The 13,948-nt window shown below is 40.7% G+C and overlaps 1 protein-coding gene across 5 annotated transcripts in view; it reads left to right on the plus strand.

Moving 5' to 3' along the window:
• The window catches only part of LOC122554218 (palmdelphin-like), a 111,433-nt gene that overhangs the window by 18,061 nt on the left and 79,424 nt on the right, over window positions 1-13,948 (plus strand). Inside the window, exon 1 of one of the 5 annotated variants that reach the window (XM_043698879.1) lies at window positions 898-1,226. The exons of 1 other annotated variant lie outside the window; for it this stretch is intronic. In XM_043698879.1, the coding sequence (XP_043554814.1) occupies window positions 1,180-1,226 (47 nt within the window). In that variant the 5' untranslated portion in view covers window positions 898-1,179. Of the gene's footprint in view, window positions 1-897; window positions 1,243-13,948 lie in introns of those variants that run through there. 3 more of the 5 variants (XM_043698882.1, XM_043698880.1, XM_043698884.1) reach the window with 3 other exon arrangements.

Here is a 13,948-nt window from a genome sequence, read left to right on the forward strand (position 1 = left end):
CATGGCCAATTCACATCTTTGGAATGTAGGATGAAACCAGAGCACCTGGAGGAAACCCACGCAGACACGGGGAGAATGTGCAAACGCCACACAGACAGTCACCCAAGGGTGGAATTGAACCTGGGACCCTGTTACTGGGAGGCAGCAGTGCTAACCGCTGAGCCACTGTACCACCCTAATTGACCTCAAGGCTGGGGAATTGGACAGGAATAGTTGCACACTAGGGCTACCTGCCTTGAGAACTTTAAATCTCTGTATCGTCTCAATTATTTACCAATTAGGGGTTTCAATCTGCCTCAAGATTTTGTAGAAGTGTCTCCTAATGAGACTCACATCTCATTTTGTCTGGTAACTCTCCTGTAAAATACCTCAGTATATTTCACTACATTAATGTGTTACAGTACAGATCATGTACGTGAGTGATATTAGAGAAAGGAATTTTATCATGACCTGTGAGCATAGTTCACAATATAAATTCCTTTAAATATTGAGTAAATCATAATTAATAGGAAAGAGAAAGAAGTGATAATAGTAGATGTGGGTCCCTCATCAACACTCAACATTCCAGTTTTTGGTTTCCTTTTCGATCTTGTCAGACCAAATGTGAAGTTCCTATTGTCAGACTCATAGCATTTGTACATGTTTAAGTGTCACTTTTATTCCTAAGCTTGGAGAGAACAAAGCAGCAAAAAAAAAGTGGCAGATAAAAGTGACTGACAGTACCAAGTGACAGGGCTTTAATGGTGGGGGTGGAAATCATGTAGTTGTGTTATCAATCTATCAGCTGGTGCTTGTTTATAAAATATATAGAGACAGTTTGAAGGGAAAAGCTGATTGACACGATGCCAAAGCATAGGAAGCTAATTTAGGAGAAAAGCAATTTGCTAATTGCCTTTGACTGCCAGTGCGTGTCGTGCAGCAGAAGACAGCTGTCAAGCCAAAGGATAGCAAAGCAAGTTTGAGCATTCTGCATAAAAGACTGGAATGGATTTGGGCACTGATTCATGCAGTCAGGAATGGTGTGGAGGTGGCTGATTGTGGGGGGGGGTTCAATTTGACGCTACAAATTGTTCACCGGTGGTGGTGAAATCCAGCAGCCAACCTGTGGCCTCGGCTGAGTTCTTGATTAGCCCAGAGGTCTTATTATATTCACGATGTGAAGTCATACAGAAATTTTCCATGTACAAAGAATTTTCTTCGCCTCTTTTGTGGACTGATCTGCACAAGTAAGAGCACAGCTGGGTAAGAATGAAAGTGTTTCCTAAATTAAGAACATGCAGGCAGCTCCTCTTATAGGACTGCATTATTAGAAGTTTATTTTTGAGGAAGTTTTGATATAAAACCATCTTTCCATACGTTTGTTCCATATATGGCTGCTTCTATTTTAAATGGATCAAAGTAAAAGCATAGACTGTGTTATTTTCATCTTGTAGTAATCTTTTAATTATGCATAATCTTGTCAGAAACTCAGCATTAAGTGCTTGTAATACAGTTCCGTAGGGTATGAACCAGACGTTCAAGGTTTAATGTTTGCAATGCAATGACACTTTCACAAGTGAAGGGCGATACTTTGACAATGTTGGAAGTTGATTAAGGCTCTTTGGGAAGTTTCTCCTAAACAGGCAGTTTAGAAAAACTTTGTGCATTCTTATATTCCAATGGTATCCCACCTCAGAGCAATCAACAAAAAATGCATTCATACTGCACCTTATTGCCCCTCTAAGTATCCTTAACTCAGAAGCAAACTATTTTTTAAAAATACAGTCACTGATGTTGTATAAAAAACTAGCAATCAGTTTAATTATCAGAAGATTCCACAGATAGCAAATGAGGTGAACAGCCAGCTATAGCACAGAGTAATAGCACTGACTCTGAGAGAAAATTTTGAAGAGGATGTTACTTTCTACTATTCATCAGAGGGTGTTAATGAATTTGTTCACCCCCTGCCTGAATCACCAGAAAAGCATAATTTGAAGGGCTACATTGGTTCAGGAAACCTAAGGCCCCAAGAAGCATAATACCCAATGGGAAATTTAAGTAGGGCTCTTAATTGTACTATGAGGATGATGATTCAGATGTTCCACCTTGCCAGAACTCCCAGATGACATGTTACCCGTTATCATGAAAAATATTCGCAAATAGATTTGGGATGTTTGTCCCCACCTCCAACAGCCAACACATCCACCAGCCAGCCCTCATCAACCACAACCAATGTATCCACCTCTCAACCGCTCCTTCCCCTCTTGGGGTCATTAATAGTGAGGTCACAGTTTCTTCCAAAAGGACTGAAAACTTTTCTGACAATTTGTATATTCCTCAGCAGTGTGTTGAAATGTCAGCTGAATGACTGACGTTAAATTCTGGAGTGAGGATAGAACCTCCTGCCTCTGAAATGACTTGCACTGCCAGGTATGAGGAAAGATAATAAAAATTGAATAGTTAATAAGCACATTTGAACATTCTGGTGCATTCATCTGATGCTGAATTCTCAAATCCAGATAGGAATCACTTACACATTATGAGCTCAAATACATTATCCTCCAATTTGATTTGGGCAAAAAAAAAGCCTGTAGCTAAGGCCGACGTTTGTAGTACTTAGTCCTCAGCATATTAAAACTTGTGGCTTAACAGCTATGTTTTATGCAGTGTGTTTTAATAGCTGCTCCAGACTAAAGTGAAAACCAGTTTCAGCAGAGGTAGAAATCACATGGCTGTAAGAAGTCCAGCCAGAATTCTGTGTACAAATGCTCAACGGTTTGGGATACATTTTGCAAATCAGAGTTGTCTTTAACACGGCTTGTGCTGTCTAACCAGCAACACTCAGGAAAGACAGGCATACAGTAACAAGTTGATACTGACGGAACATTGGAACGAAAATGCTTTAAACATACAGACTTGAATATGGAACCAGGAAATGCAGAAGAAAAATAAAATGAAGGACTATGGGGATGTCCGTCTATGTTGAAAGATTCTTACAAAGGGGACACAGTGAACAAAATGGTCTCCCTAATATATATTTTAACCTTGAATGATGATCAAAAGTACAATCATGATCATTTTTACTGGTTGGTACATCAAGCAAAATTGAAAGGAGCATAGTTATTACATTATACATTACTACCCAGATTAATATTTCCCCATGGTGAGGAGTTAGTTGCTTACTTATTACCAATTTGATGGAAATTTTTATTTTATTTTTCATTGTTGTTCAGGCTGGGTACAGTATACATTTCAAGTTCTTAACACTCCTTGAACACTCAGCTGTGCGGAAGCATACTGTAGGCTGTTAGGAGTGTTCCACCTGCTATTGGAATTAGTCAAATGATACACACTCTAAGGTTGCAAACAATTTTCACCCAAAACTATTATTTGTACCCTAGTTTGCTTAGTGTGCAACAATCAGGTGGATGCTGTAAGCCTTTGGAGGAAAGTAAATTTTAAAATGGAAATGACAAAATTATGCAGAAACTGTTCTTCTTTTTAAAAGTATAGTCCATCTTCTGTAATTACACCGGCACCACTCCCCACCTCTTCCTCCGCTACACTGATGACTGCATTGGCGCCACCTCGTGCTCCCGCGAGGAGGTTGAGCAATTCATCAACTTCACCAGCACATTCCACCCTGACCTTAAATTTACCTGGACCATCTCTGACACCTCCCTCCCCTTCCTGGACCTCTCCATCTCCATTAATGACGACCAACTTGACACCGACATGTTTTACAAACCCACTGACTCCCACAGCTACCTGGATTACACCTCTTCCCACCCTACCTCCTGCAAAATTGCCATCCCATATTCCCAATTCGTCCGCCTCCACCGTATCTGCTCCCAGGAGGACCAGTTCCACCACAGAACACACCAGATGGCCTCCTTCTTTAGAGACCGCAATTTCCCTTCCCACGTGGTTACAGATGCCCTCCAACGCATCTTGTCTACATCCCGCACCTCCGCTCTCAGACCCCACCCCTCCAACCGTAACAAGGACAGAACGCCCCTGGTGCTTACCTTCCACCCTACCAACCTTCTCATAAATCAAATCATCCACCGACATTTCCGCCACTTCCAAGCGGACCCCACTACCAGGGATATATTTCCCTCCCCACCCCTTTTTGCCTTCCGCAAAGACCATTCCCTCCGTGACTACCTGGTCAAGTCCACACCCTCCTGCAACCCAAACTCCCGTCCTGGCACCTTCCCCTGCCACCGCAGGAATTGTAAAACCTGCGCCCATACCTCCTCCCTCACCTCTATCCAAGGCCCTAAAGGAGCCTTCCACATCCATCAAAGTTTTACTTGCACATCCACCAATATCATTTATGGTTTCCGTTGCTCCCGATGCAGTCTCCTTAACACTGGGGAGACTGGACGCCTCCTTGCAGAGTGCTTTAGGGAATATCTCTGGGACACCTGCACCAATTAACCACACCGCCCTGTGGCCCAACATTTCAACTTCCCCTCCCACTCTGCGGAGGAAATGGAGGTCCTGGGCCTCCTTCACCTCCACTCCCTCACCACCTGACGCCTGGAGGAAGAACGCCCCATCGTCCGCCTCGGAACACTTCAACCCCAGGGCATCAATGTGGACTTTAACAGTTTCCTCATTTCCCCTTCCCCCACCTCATCCCAGTTCCAAACTTCCAGCTCAGCACTGTCCCCATGACTTGTCCTACCTGCCTATCTTCTTTTCCACCTATCCACTCCACCTTCCTCTCTGACCTATCACCTTCATCCCCTCCCACACTCACCTATTGTACTCTATGCTACTTTCTCCCCACCCCCACCCTCCTCTCATTTATCTCTCCAACCTTCAGGCACTCTGCCTGTATTCCTGATGAAGGGCTTTTGCCCGAAACGTTGATTTTCCTGCTCCTTGGATGCTGCCTGAACTGCTGGGCTTTTCCAGCACCACTAATCCAGAATCTGGTTTCCAGCATCTGCAGTCATTGTTTTTACCTAAAAGTATAAATCATTCTAGCTGAAAAAAAACCCACTGATTTCTGTATTAATTCACTACTTATTTAAAGGTCCTGGCCATAAAGAAAGAAATATCTAAGAAAATCAATTGAAGTCGAGTACAGAGGCTGATGTGGCCCAAAAATAGAAGCACAGGCCATTGTGTCATTTCTCCAGCCTGCAATGCAGACAAAGCTGGGAAGGCTGAGGCAGCAATCCCATTTATTTCCTCACTGAGGCCTATTAAAGAATTTGAAAAGCTTGCGAAGAGCTTGTTGTTTGGATGGTTGTAAATTTGTAGAGGTGCACAGATTACAGAGAGTGGCTGTTGCATATCAGCTGAAGGGAGACTGATAAAGACTAGGAAGCCAATTATAGATGCACCCAGGCATTGGTTTAACCCTTTAAGAGGATTAGTGGGGCAAAGACAAACTGTATTTTGTAAGGGGGTTCCCTTGATGGAGGGAAGAGTGGGCTCTTGGTGAAGGTTACTATATGGTTATAACCTTGTATAGGTTAGGTGTCCGGAAGCAAGGCAGCCAGGCACAATTGGTCAACCACCAGCCCAGAAAGGAACTTCTGTCCAATTTTCAGTCCAGTGATGTGGGGCACGACCCATCACGGTTAAGATGGAACCCAAGTAACAGGACGAGCACAGGTGAAGAAAGATGACAGGAAGCCAATAGAGACTAATACCTCAAGTAGGATCTACTGCCAAAGATTGAGCTACCTGGAGATGCCCGAGGTCCAGGAGAATATGGCTCACTGACTTGCTGCCAAAGACCTTGAACCTCACAGCGCTGGTCACCATGCCCTGCCAGTGACAGTAAAAGTACAACCTCTCTGCATCATATATATGCATACATACATGTATATATTTCACAACAGATTCCACAGGCATTGAGTTTCTGGGGAATTCCTGGATTACTATAGTTTCAGGGCAACAATGTTTGCGCCAATATAGCCATCACAGCTTTGAGTGACTGGCCAATCAGATTCATCAGCAGGAAGGGTTCTCTTGTGTTCAGCTGGTCTGCAATTACAGTCAGAGTTTCCTCCACCTCTGTGCTTGTTTTCCTGATAACTGCAAAGGCTTCTTCAACTTCCATGCATCCACCATCTGGTGCCAAGTTGGGCCTTGAATTCCTTCACTCACAGCACCATTGTTGTTGGGATGCTATTTAGGTTTCTCCCCCATTCCTACAGTCAAATTGTTGGGCTGGCCTTTCCCTTTCCACCATGTACTAATGCGGTGGTCATTCCTGAAGAAGGGCTTATGCCTGAAACGTCGATTTTCCTGCTCCTCAGATGCTGCCTAGCCTGCTGTGTTTTTCCAGCAACACATTTTTCAACACTGTGTACTAATGTCAAGTTTAATGACTGAACGTTAACAGGTCTTATTGAACAAAACTATTGACAAACAGTGAAAAGGGAGGACGTCTCTGGAACCCTACAAACTCAAGTTCCAGCTCTCTGTGTGGCCCGACATCAATGTAACACTAAAAGCAAAGTACTTTGGAGCTGGAGATCTGAAAAATAAACAGAAAATCTGGCTGCATTTATGGAGGAAGAAACAGAATTAACATTTCAGGTCCAATACGACTGTTTTTGGAACTTAGTCCTAAGAAGCTCTTGTGGTCCAAATTCGATCTCATTCAATGCCTTAACACGTGATAAAGAGCTTTGACGTTGTTCCTCCCTCCCTCCTGAACTTATCCCTTCATCTAATCCCACCTGGCATTATATACATTCACTCCTCATTATCCATTGATTAACTCCTTGTGGATCCACATACTTACAAACTTGGCCCCAGCCCCAACCTTTTTTATTTTTCATTGATTTGTCCAAACTGGCTGCATTTCATGGTATGTAAGAGAGTTGCATTGTGTTTTTGTAATTCTTGTTGATGTCCCTATTCCCTGCGAATAACGGGAATGAAGTGTTTTCATTATCCCTCTGACCTTCTGCTCTCAAATGCTGAATGATCTACCAACTTGGTTAGATTAAAAAAAACTGCAGATGCTGGGTCCTGAAGAAGGGTTACACCTGAAACGGAGGCTTCTCCACCTCCTGGTGTTGCCTGGTTTGCTGTGTTCTTCCAGGAGAAAGTGAGGACTGCAGATGCTGGAGATCAGAGTCGAGAGTGTGTTGCTGGAAAAGCCCAGTAGGTCAGGCAGCATCCGAGGAGCAGGAGAATTGACAGTTTGGGCATAAGCACCCTTCATCAGGAATGACTGATGAAGGGCTTATGCCCGAAACGTCAATTCTCCTGCTGTGTGCTCTTCCAGCCTCCTGCATGGCGAATGATCTGCCAACATCAGAGGACTTTATCTCTTTACACCCCATTTCAATTATGTTTGGGCACAATTTGATTTTTTAAATTATGTCAAAGCCGTTTATGCACGTGCTCAGCAGTTTTTCTCAAGGATACAGTTGACTCTTTAATCCACATGGTGTAGTTATGTGCTTTAAAACTGGAATTTCATATTATAAAATGGTGTGCCCCACGTGGTTTACTGCACCAGTTCCCAAAGCTGCCAAAAGCAACATAACCTTCTGAAATGCAAAGTTTCACAATCTGTTCAATGTTCTCCAATGTACTATGCAACCAAACTGCCCTTGGAATCTAAACTTCAGCAGTTTCAACTCATTCTGTGCATTTCTGAGTGGATCAAATGGCAATTTTTAGATTTTACCAAAGAGGAATTGAGGGTTGTAAAATTGAAATGAATCACCAACGTTTTCTCTCAATTCCAGCACTTGCATCTGCCATGTTTATGCTCCATATACACACACATCTCTGACTTGAAAATAATCAAAGTTAGGAAACTCCTGGACTGTAAATGAAAGTAAATTTCCAAGTTTTAGCAACAAGATGATTGCAAATGTTTAAATCTATTTCTGCATAGATTTGATTTTTTTTTTCCTACTCCCACTTGACCTTTCTGATCATTAAGGGAAATTCCTATGAGAATTACCAGAGTATGAGTGTTCCATCAAGCGGAATTATCAAAGTAGAGATCATTGCATTTTTAAAGTAAGTAGTAAATGAGCAGTTGAGGCAAAGGGCTTTGAAGTGTTTGAGCAGGGAGGAAGAGATCATTTTGCATTTTAAAGAGTTGACTCAAATCAGGCAGGCTAATGGCCATTGTTTTGCTGTATATCTCATGATGCCCTCTAATCTAGTTCAGAAAACAAAAGAACCAAGTTAAGATCAAGGATACTTGATAGTAACTGATTTCTTAACAGTAATTTACAATATTGATTTGATTTGATTAAATCACACTACATTAAGTAGATATCTGTGTGACCAAGGTATATATCTCAAAGGCCAGTATTGCTTGCCTTGGTATAATCATCAATTCATCCAATCCCCTAATCTTTATTTAATAGAGAAAGGTGACCTCCTAATGAAAGGTTGGTTTAACCTGCCAAATCTATGTTCAGTATTTTTTAGAAGTTTTCTTGGGGCCTTCAAAATTCACAGGACATAATCATCATCATGTTTTGAGCTCTAGAGTACAGAGATGGGGATAAAAGAGTGAATTAGGAGATAATTCTTGAATCTTACCGCATTTAACTAATGCCAACCAAATGAAAAATCTGATATAAAATCAAAAAATACTGGACCTGCTCAACAGGTCTTGCAGCATCTGAGACAAGAGCAAATAAGACAGTGCTTCATTTTACATTCCTTAACAGAATATTTAAACGCAAGGGAGGGTCGTTGTAAAATCCCCCACTTAACTCCCACCATCTGATCTGTATGAAGTTCGGCAGGAAGCATTGTAGAAGTACCCTGCCCACCCTTGGGCCTGTTGAGGACTGACCCTTATCCTAAAATAAAACAACAGACTGTGAATGTTGAAGATCTGAAACAAAGACTGTGAAGTGTTGGAGAACCTCATCTGGCGGCATCTGTGGAGGGAGAAACAGTTAAAGTTTCAAATCCAGTCACCCATCATCAGACAATGGCCATCATTCTTCTTTTCAGCCTGAGCAGGGATGGGGATCATGGCTGTAAAATCCAGCCCCGAATTACCGTTCCTGAAATGAGATCTTTCAGAAGAACGCAAGTTGAAACTCTCTATGGTAGATTGCTCCAAAAGGTGCTCTCTTACTGCAGTTGCATGGTTAGTAAGTTTGCAGATGACACCAAGATTGGTGATATAGTGGACAGTAAAGATGATTATCTGAGATTACAAAGAGACCTTGATCAATTGAGCTGAAGAGTGGCAGATGGAGTTTAATTTGGATAAAAGTGAGGTATTGCATTTTGGTAAAACAAACAAGGGCAGGACTTATATAATTGAAAGTAGGATCTAGGATAGTGTTGTTGAACAGAGAGACCTGGGGTTTCAGGTAATTCTTTGAAGCTTGCATCACATATAGACAGGATGGTTAAGAAGATATTTAACACACTTTGGAGATGGTGTTGGACTGGGGTGTACAAAGTTAAAAATCACACAACACCAGGTTATAGTCCAACAGGTTTAATTGGAAGCACAGTAGCTTTCGGAGCACCACTCCTTCATCAGGTGGTTGTGAACAACCTTATGTGATTTTTAACTTTTAACACACTTGCCTTTATTGCTTCAAACTTTTGAGTAAAGGAGTTGGGATGTTATGTTAAGATTGTACAAGACATTATGAGGCCTCTTTTGGAGTACTGTGTCCAGCGCTGGTCACCCTGTTATAGGAGGGATATTAATAAGTGATAGAGGGTTCAGAGGATTTTAATCAAGACGTTGCCAGGAATGGAGGTTTGAGTTATGGGGAGAGGCTGGACAGGCCAGATGTTTTTCACTGGAGCGTAGGAGGTTGAGAGGTGACCTTATTGAGGTTTATAAAATCATGGGGGGTATAGATAAGATGAATGTCAGGTGAGTTTTCCCAAGGTGGAGAATTTCAAGTGTAGGGGGCATATTTTTAAGATGAGAGGAGAAAGATTTAAAAAAGACGTGAAGGGTAATTCTTTTACACACAGAGGAATGTGGGTACAGTTACAACATTTAAAAGACATTTAAATAGCTACATGAACAGAAATGTTTGGAGGGTTATGGGCCAAGCACAGGGAGGTGGGACTAGTTTAGTTTGGGATTATGGTCAGCATGCGCTGGTTGGACCAAAGGGTCTGTTTCCGTGCTGTATGACTCTATGACTCCATTACTCTATGAGTCTATAACTCATTTAAAATACAAATTGTACAAGAATCTGTCGGCCTGATTTTCTTCAGTCACCTATCACTTTATGGTTGGACCACAACAGATGTTATTTGTCCTGTTCTCGTCACCACATTTATATGAAAGACATAATTGCTCGAGAGAGGAAATTTACAAGAATGTTAACAGGGAATGAATATTGTAATGGTGAGGAAAGGTTGGATGGGCTGTGGCTGATTTCCTTAGTGTGGAGGTGCTGCTGTTGGACAGGGGTGGGCAAAGTTAAAAATCACACAACACCAGGTTATAGCCCAACAGGTTTATTTGGAAGCACTAGCTTTCAAAACGCTGCTCCTTCATCAGGTAGCTGTGGAGCAGGATCATAAGACACAGAATTCATAGTAAATCATTACAGTGTCACGCAATCATTTCAGTTGTAACCTTTTGCTATAAATCCTGTGTCTTATGATCCTGCTCCACAGCTACCTGATGAAGGAGCAGCGCACTGAAAGCTAGTATTGCCAAACAAACCTGTTGGACTATAACCTGGCGTTATGTGATTTACAACTGTTTTCCTTAGAACAGAGGAAGCAGTGGGGTGACATAACTGAGGTGTAGAACATTATAAGAGACTTAAAAAGAGGGAGGTGGAGAGGCCAGTTACCAGGGACACAGACTTAAGGTGATTTGTAGAAAGATTAAATGGGGCATGAGGAAAAGTGAGTTCACTCAGAGGGTGGAGGGTGTCTTGAATTAGCTGTCTGAATTTGCGATTGAAGTGGAAACTCTCATTCATTTAAAAGGAATGAGGATGTGCAGTTCAAATGTTATAACCAACAAGATTATGGACTAAGTGCTTGAAGGTGAGATTAGAAAAGCTGGCTAGTTTTAATCAGGTGGCACACACAATGGACCGAATGGCTTCTTCTTGTCTGTAATATTTCTGTGCCTCTATGGAGCCCGCCCAGGGTATTTTGATGCAACCATCAGCTCATGTGAATTTCAAAAAATATTTTATGGACAATGGTAAATTCATACCAATGACTTTGTAACAGTGTGTTTCATTCATTTTAGGAAAGCCAATCTTTCCTATGTCGAAGCAAATGAAACTGCTAAATTTGATTTTTATTGATGAGTGTGAATTTCAAATGGCAAAGAAACCTACTCAGGCAAACAAGAAATAAATCCTTTTTTTGAAATTTCTTAGTGTTTTTGTGGAATTATGCTTCCAACATGTTGTCACCATCAGATGGGCACACCTAAATCATTGGGAAAATCATTTTAAAATACCTTACACCCAAATGAATTGTAGTCACTGTTGCATTGTACGTAATTGAACAGAGATGAGCTGTAGGTATTTTTCCCCACTGTAATGATTACAAACTAAACAGAAAATATTTACAATTAATAATGTGAAAACAATTCAAAATTTCATTAAATATGACAGATTTCATTTAAAATGGTCCCATATTACATTTAACTCTGATGCTATTCCTAAATATTTTAAAGCATTTTTTTTCATATAATGCAATAACTTGGCTCATAAAGATTTACCTAACTGGTCCAGGATGATTTTATACTGGAGGAAATTAAGAAAGAGAGAAGACACAAGATCACTAAAAATAGAAACAATTGCTTTATGCTCAAAATGAAATTGTGAGAATCAAGCAGGATAGATGAAGTCAGTGTAATCTGTTTGAATTAGTGTCAATCCACCAATACTATACTAAACTCTTCTTTTCAATATTTGAAAAAGAGATCATGTAATGAAATTTCCTTGGTTGCTTTAGTGTTTTGCTAGATATGTCTGAAAATTTGCTGAATGATTCATTATAAATATATTTAAAAAGGATTTTACTTTAAGAATGTGAAGACTATTATTGACTTCTATTTTATCCTTTACCTACCTTCCACAGCCACCACAAGAACAGAATCAGTGGAGTTGAAGGAAGAGTTAAAATAGTTGAATGCCACAACATGATGCTAACTTATTACTTTCCTGACCACCATGATACTTCAGGGCAGTATAGGGTCCGGGCAATGCACTTATCAAGTATAGGGAAGGACATGCTTAAGATTCAGAACAGCCTGATTATTATCTCATCACTACCTCACCCATAAGTGGCAGTCCTCTGCTCTCTGTTGTAGGGCAAGAAAAATACAATGGCAGGAGCCAATTGGCCAGAAGAGACCCAGGTTAAGTTTTACAGTTTTTCTTCTCATGGGTGAGTAGGAGACTAAGTGTCCGTGCAGGCATCACAAAGAAACCTTTGACCTCCCAATCCACTGCCATCAACTGATGATGCCTGGACTTACCCCTTCATTAATCATGATTGTACTTTGACTTGAATTAGCTTTAGCTCTATTGTCACATGTACTCCCAAGAGTACAGTGAAAAGTTGACAAGTCACCACTTATGGCGCCATCTTAGGTACAAAGGTACAGATTCTCGACTACAAATTCTTAGGAAAAAGAGTTAGAAAAATAAACAAAAAGTCCAGAATTATAGGCATTCAAAAATACAAAATAATAATAAATTAGAAAAATGAAGAAATAAAAAATTCAGAATGATAACATAACGAAGAAAAAAAATGTTTAAAAAAGGACTTTATGATAACACCTTTGTAGACTGCTACGTTGCAACCAATCTCCAGGCAAGGTTAGTTCATTATAATTCAGACTGGATATCCACGAATCATTTACCCTCAAGTAAGAAAGAAAGGACAAACTCCCTTTTTATTCAACCCCTCCTTTATCTTAGTTGGGTGCAACAAGGTAATTAACACAAGAGATCCCTTCACTCATGGATATTTTTACTAGTCACTTTATATATAGATTTTAAAAGGAAGTAATTTAAATAGTTTTGAGGAAAGAGGGAGTTTATTAGTTACTAAGATGTGAGGAAAATAATGGAACACAATACACAGATTTAAAAATGAGAAGTAAGTACAAACAATAACATTTCTTACACTAAAAAGATACACAATTCTTTGGCTTGTCCACGAGGAGTAGATGGTGAAACATTGCAGTTGGTAAGTTAGCTGATTACAGCTGGGTAGCTGAGCAGTGGATCTGAAGATCTTTGGTTCTACAAGTTAGCTGGAATGAGTTCTTCTGTTAGGTAAAAACAATGACTGCAGATGCTGGAAACCAGATTCTGGATTAGTGGTTCTGGAAAAGCACAGCAGTTCAGACAGCATCCGAGAAGCAGTAAAATCGACATTTCGGGCAAAAGCCCTTCATCAGAAATCCTGTTCTCCTGTTTCCTTTTCAATGGGTAACTTTGCTGCATTATGACTTACTTCCAGTGAAAGTCCTTTTCTTTACCTAATGGATGTTCTCCAGCTGCCATCTTCACAACAAACACCACCATGTCAAAATAGAACACCAAAGGATCACATACAGTAGCCCGTTTTCAACTATTATTTTTTAAACCCCTTTGAAATACCTCCACAGAGGCTGGGATCTTATCACCAAGTCACCCTTTATTTTTATATGAATAGTCCTTGACTTTAGTAATGTTTCATTCAGAGTCAGATCAGCTGTATCTCTCATTCAGAGTCAGATACTAGCTGTCAGTAACTCTGATACTCACCTCTTTTTAAATGTTAACCAAGGCTCCCTGATAGGGGCTGTTAATCTGATCCAATCAGGGAACTCATATTCTATAAGGTCCAGCTGACTGACCTCATAACAATTACAATATACCACTCTTGTGTATTTTTGGAAAGAGAAAACACAGATACTTTTTTTTTAATCAAGGACTGCATTCCTTTCCCTCACATCCCGTCCACAGTCACTGGAGATGGTTTCTGCTGAAATGACCAACAG

Source organism: Chiloscyllium plagiosum, chromosome 11 (genome assembly GCF_004010195.1).
Source record: "Chiloscyllium plagiosum isolate BGI_BamShark_2017 chromosome 11, ASM401019v2, whole genome shotgun sequence".
Classification (NCBI taxonomy): Eukaryota; Metazoa; Chordata; class Chondrichthyes; order Orectolobiformes; family Hemiscylliidae; genus Chiloscyllium; species Chiloscyllium plagiosum.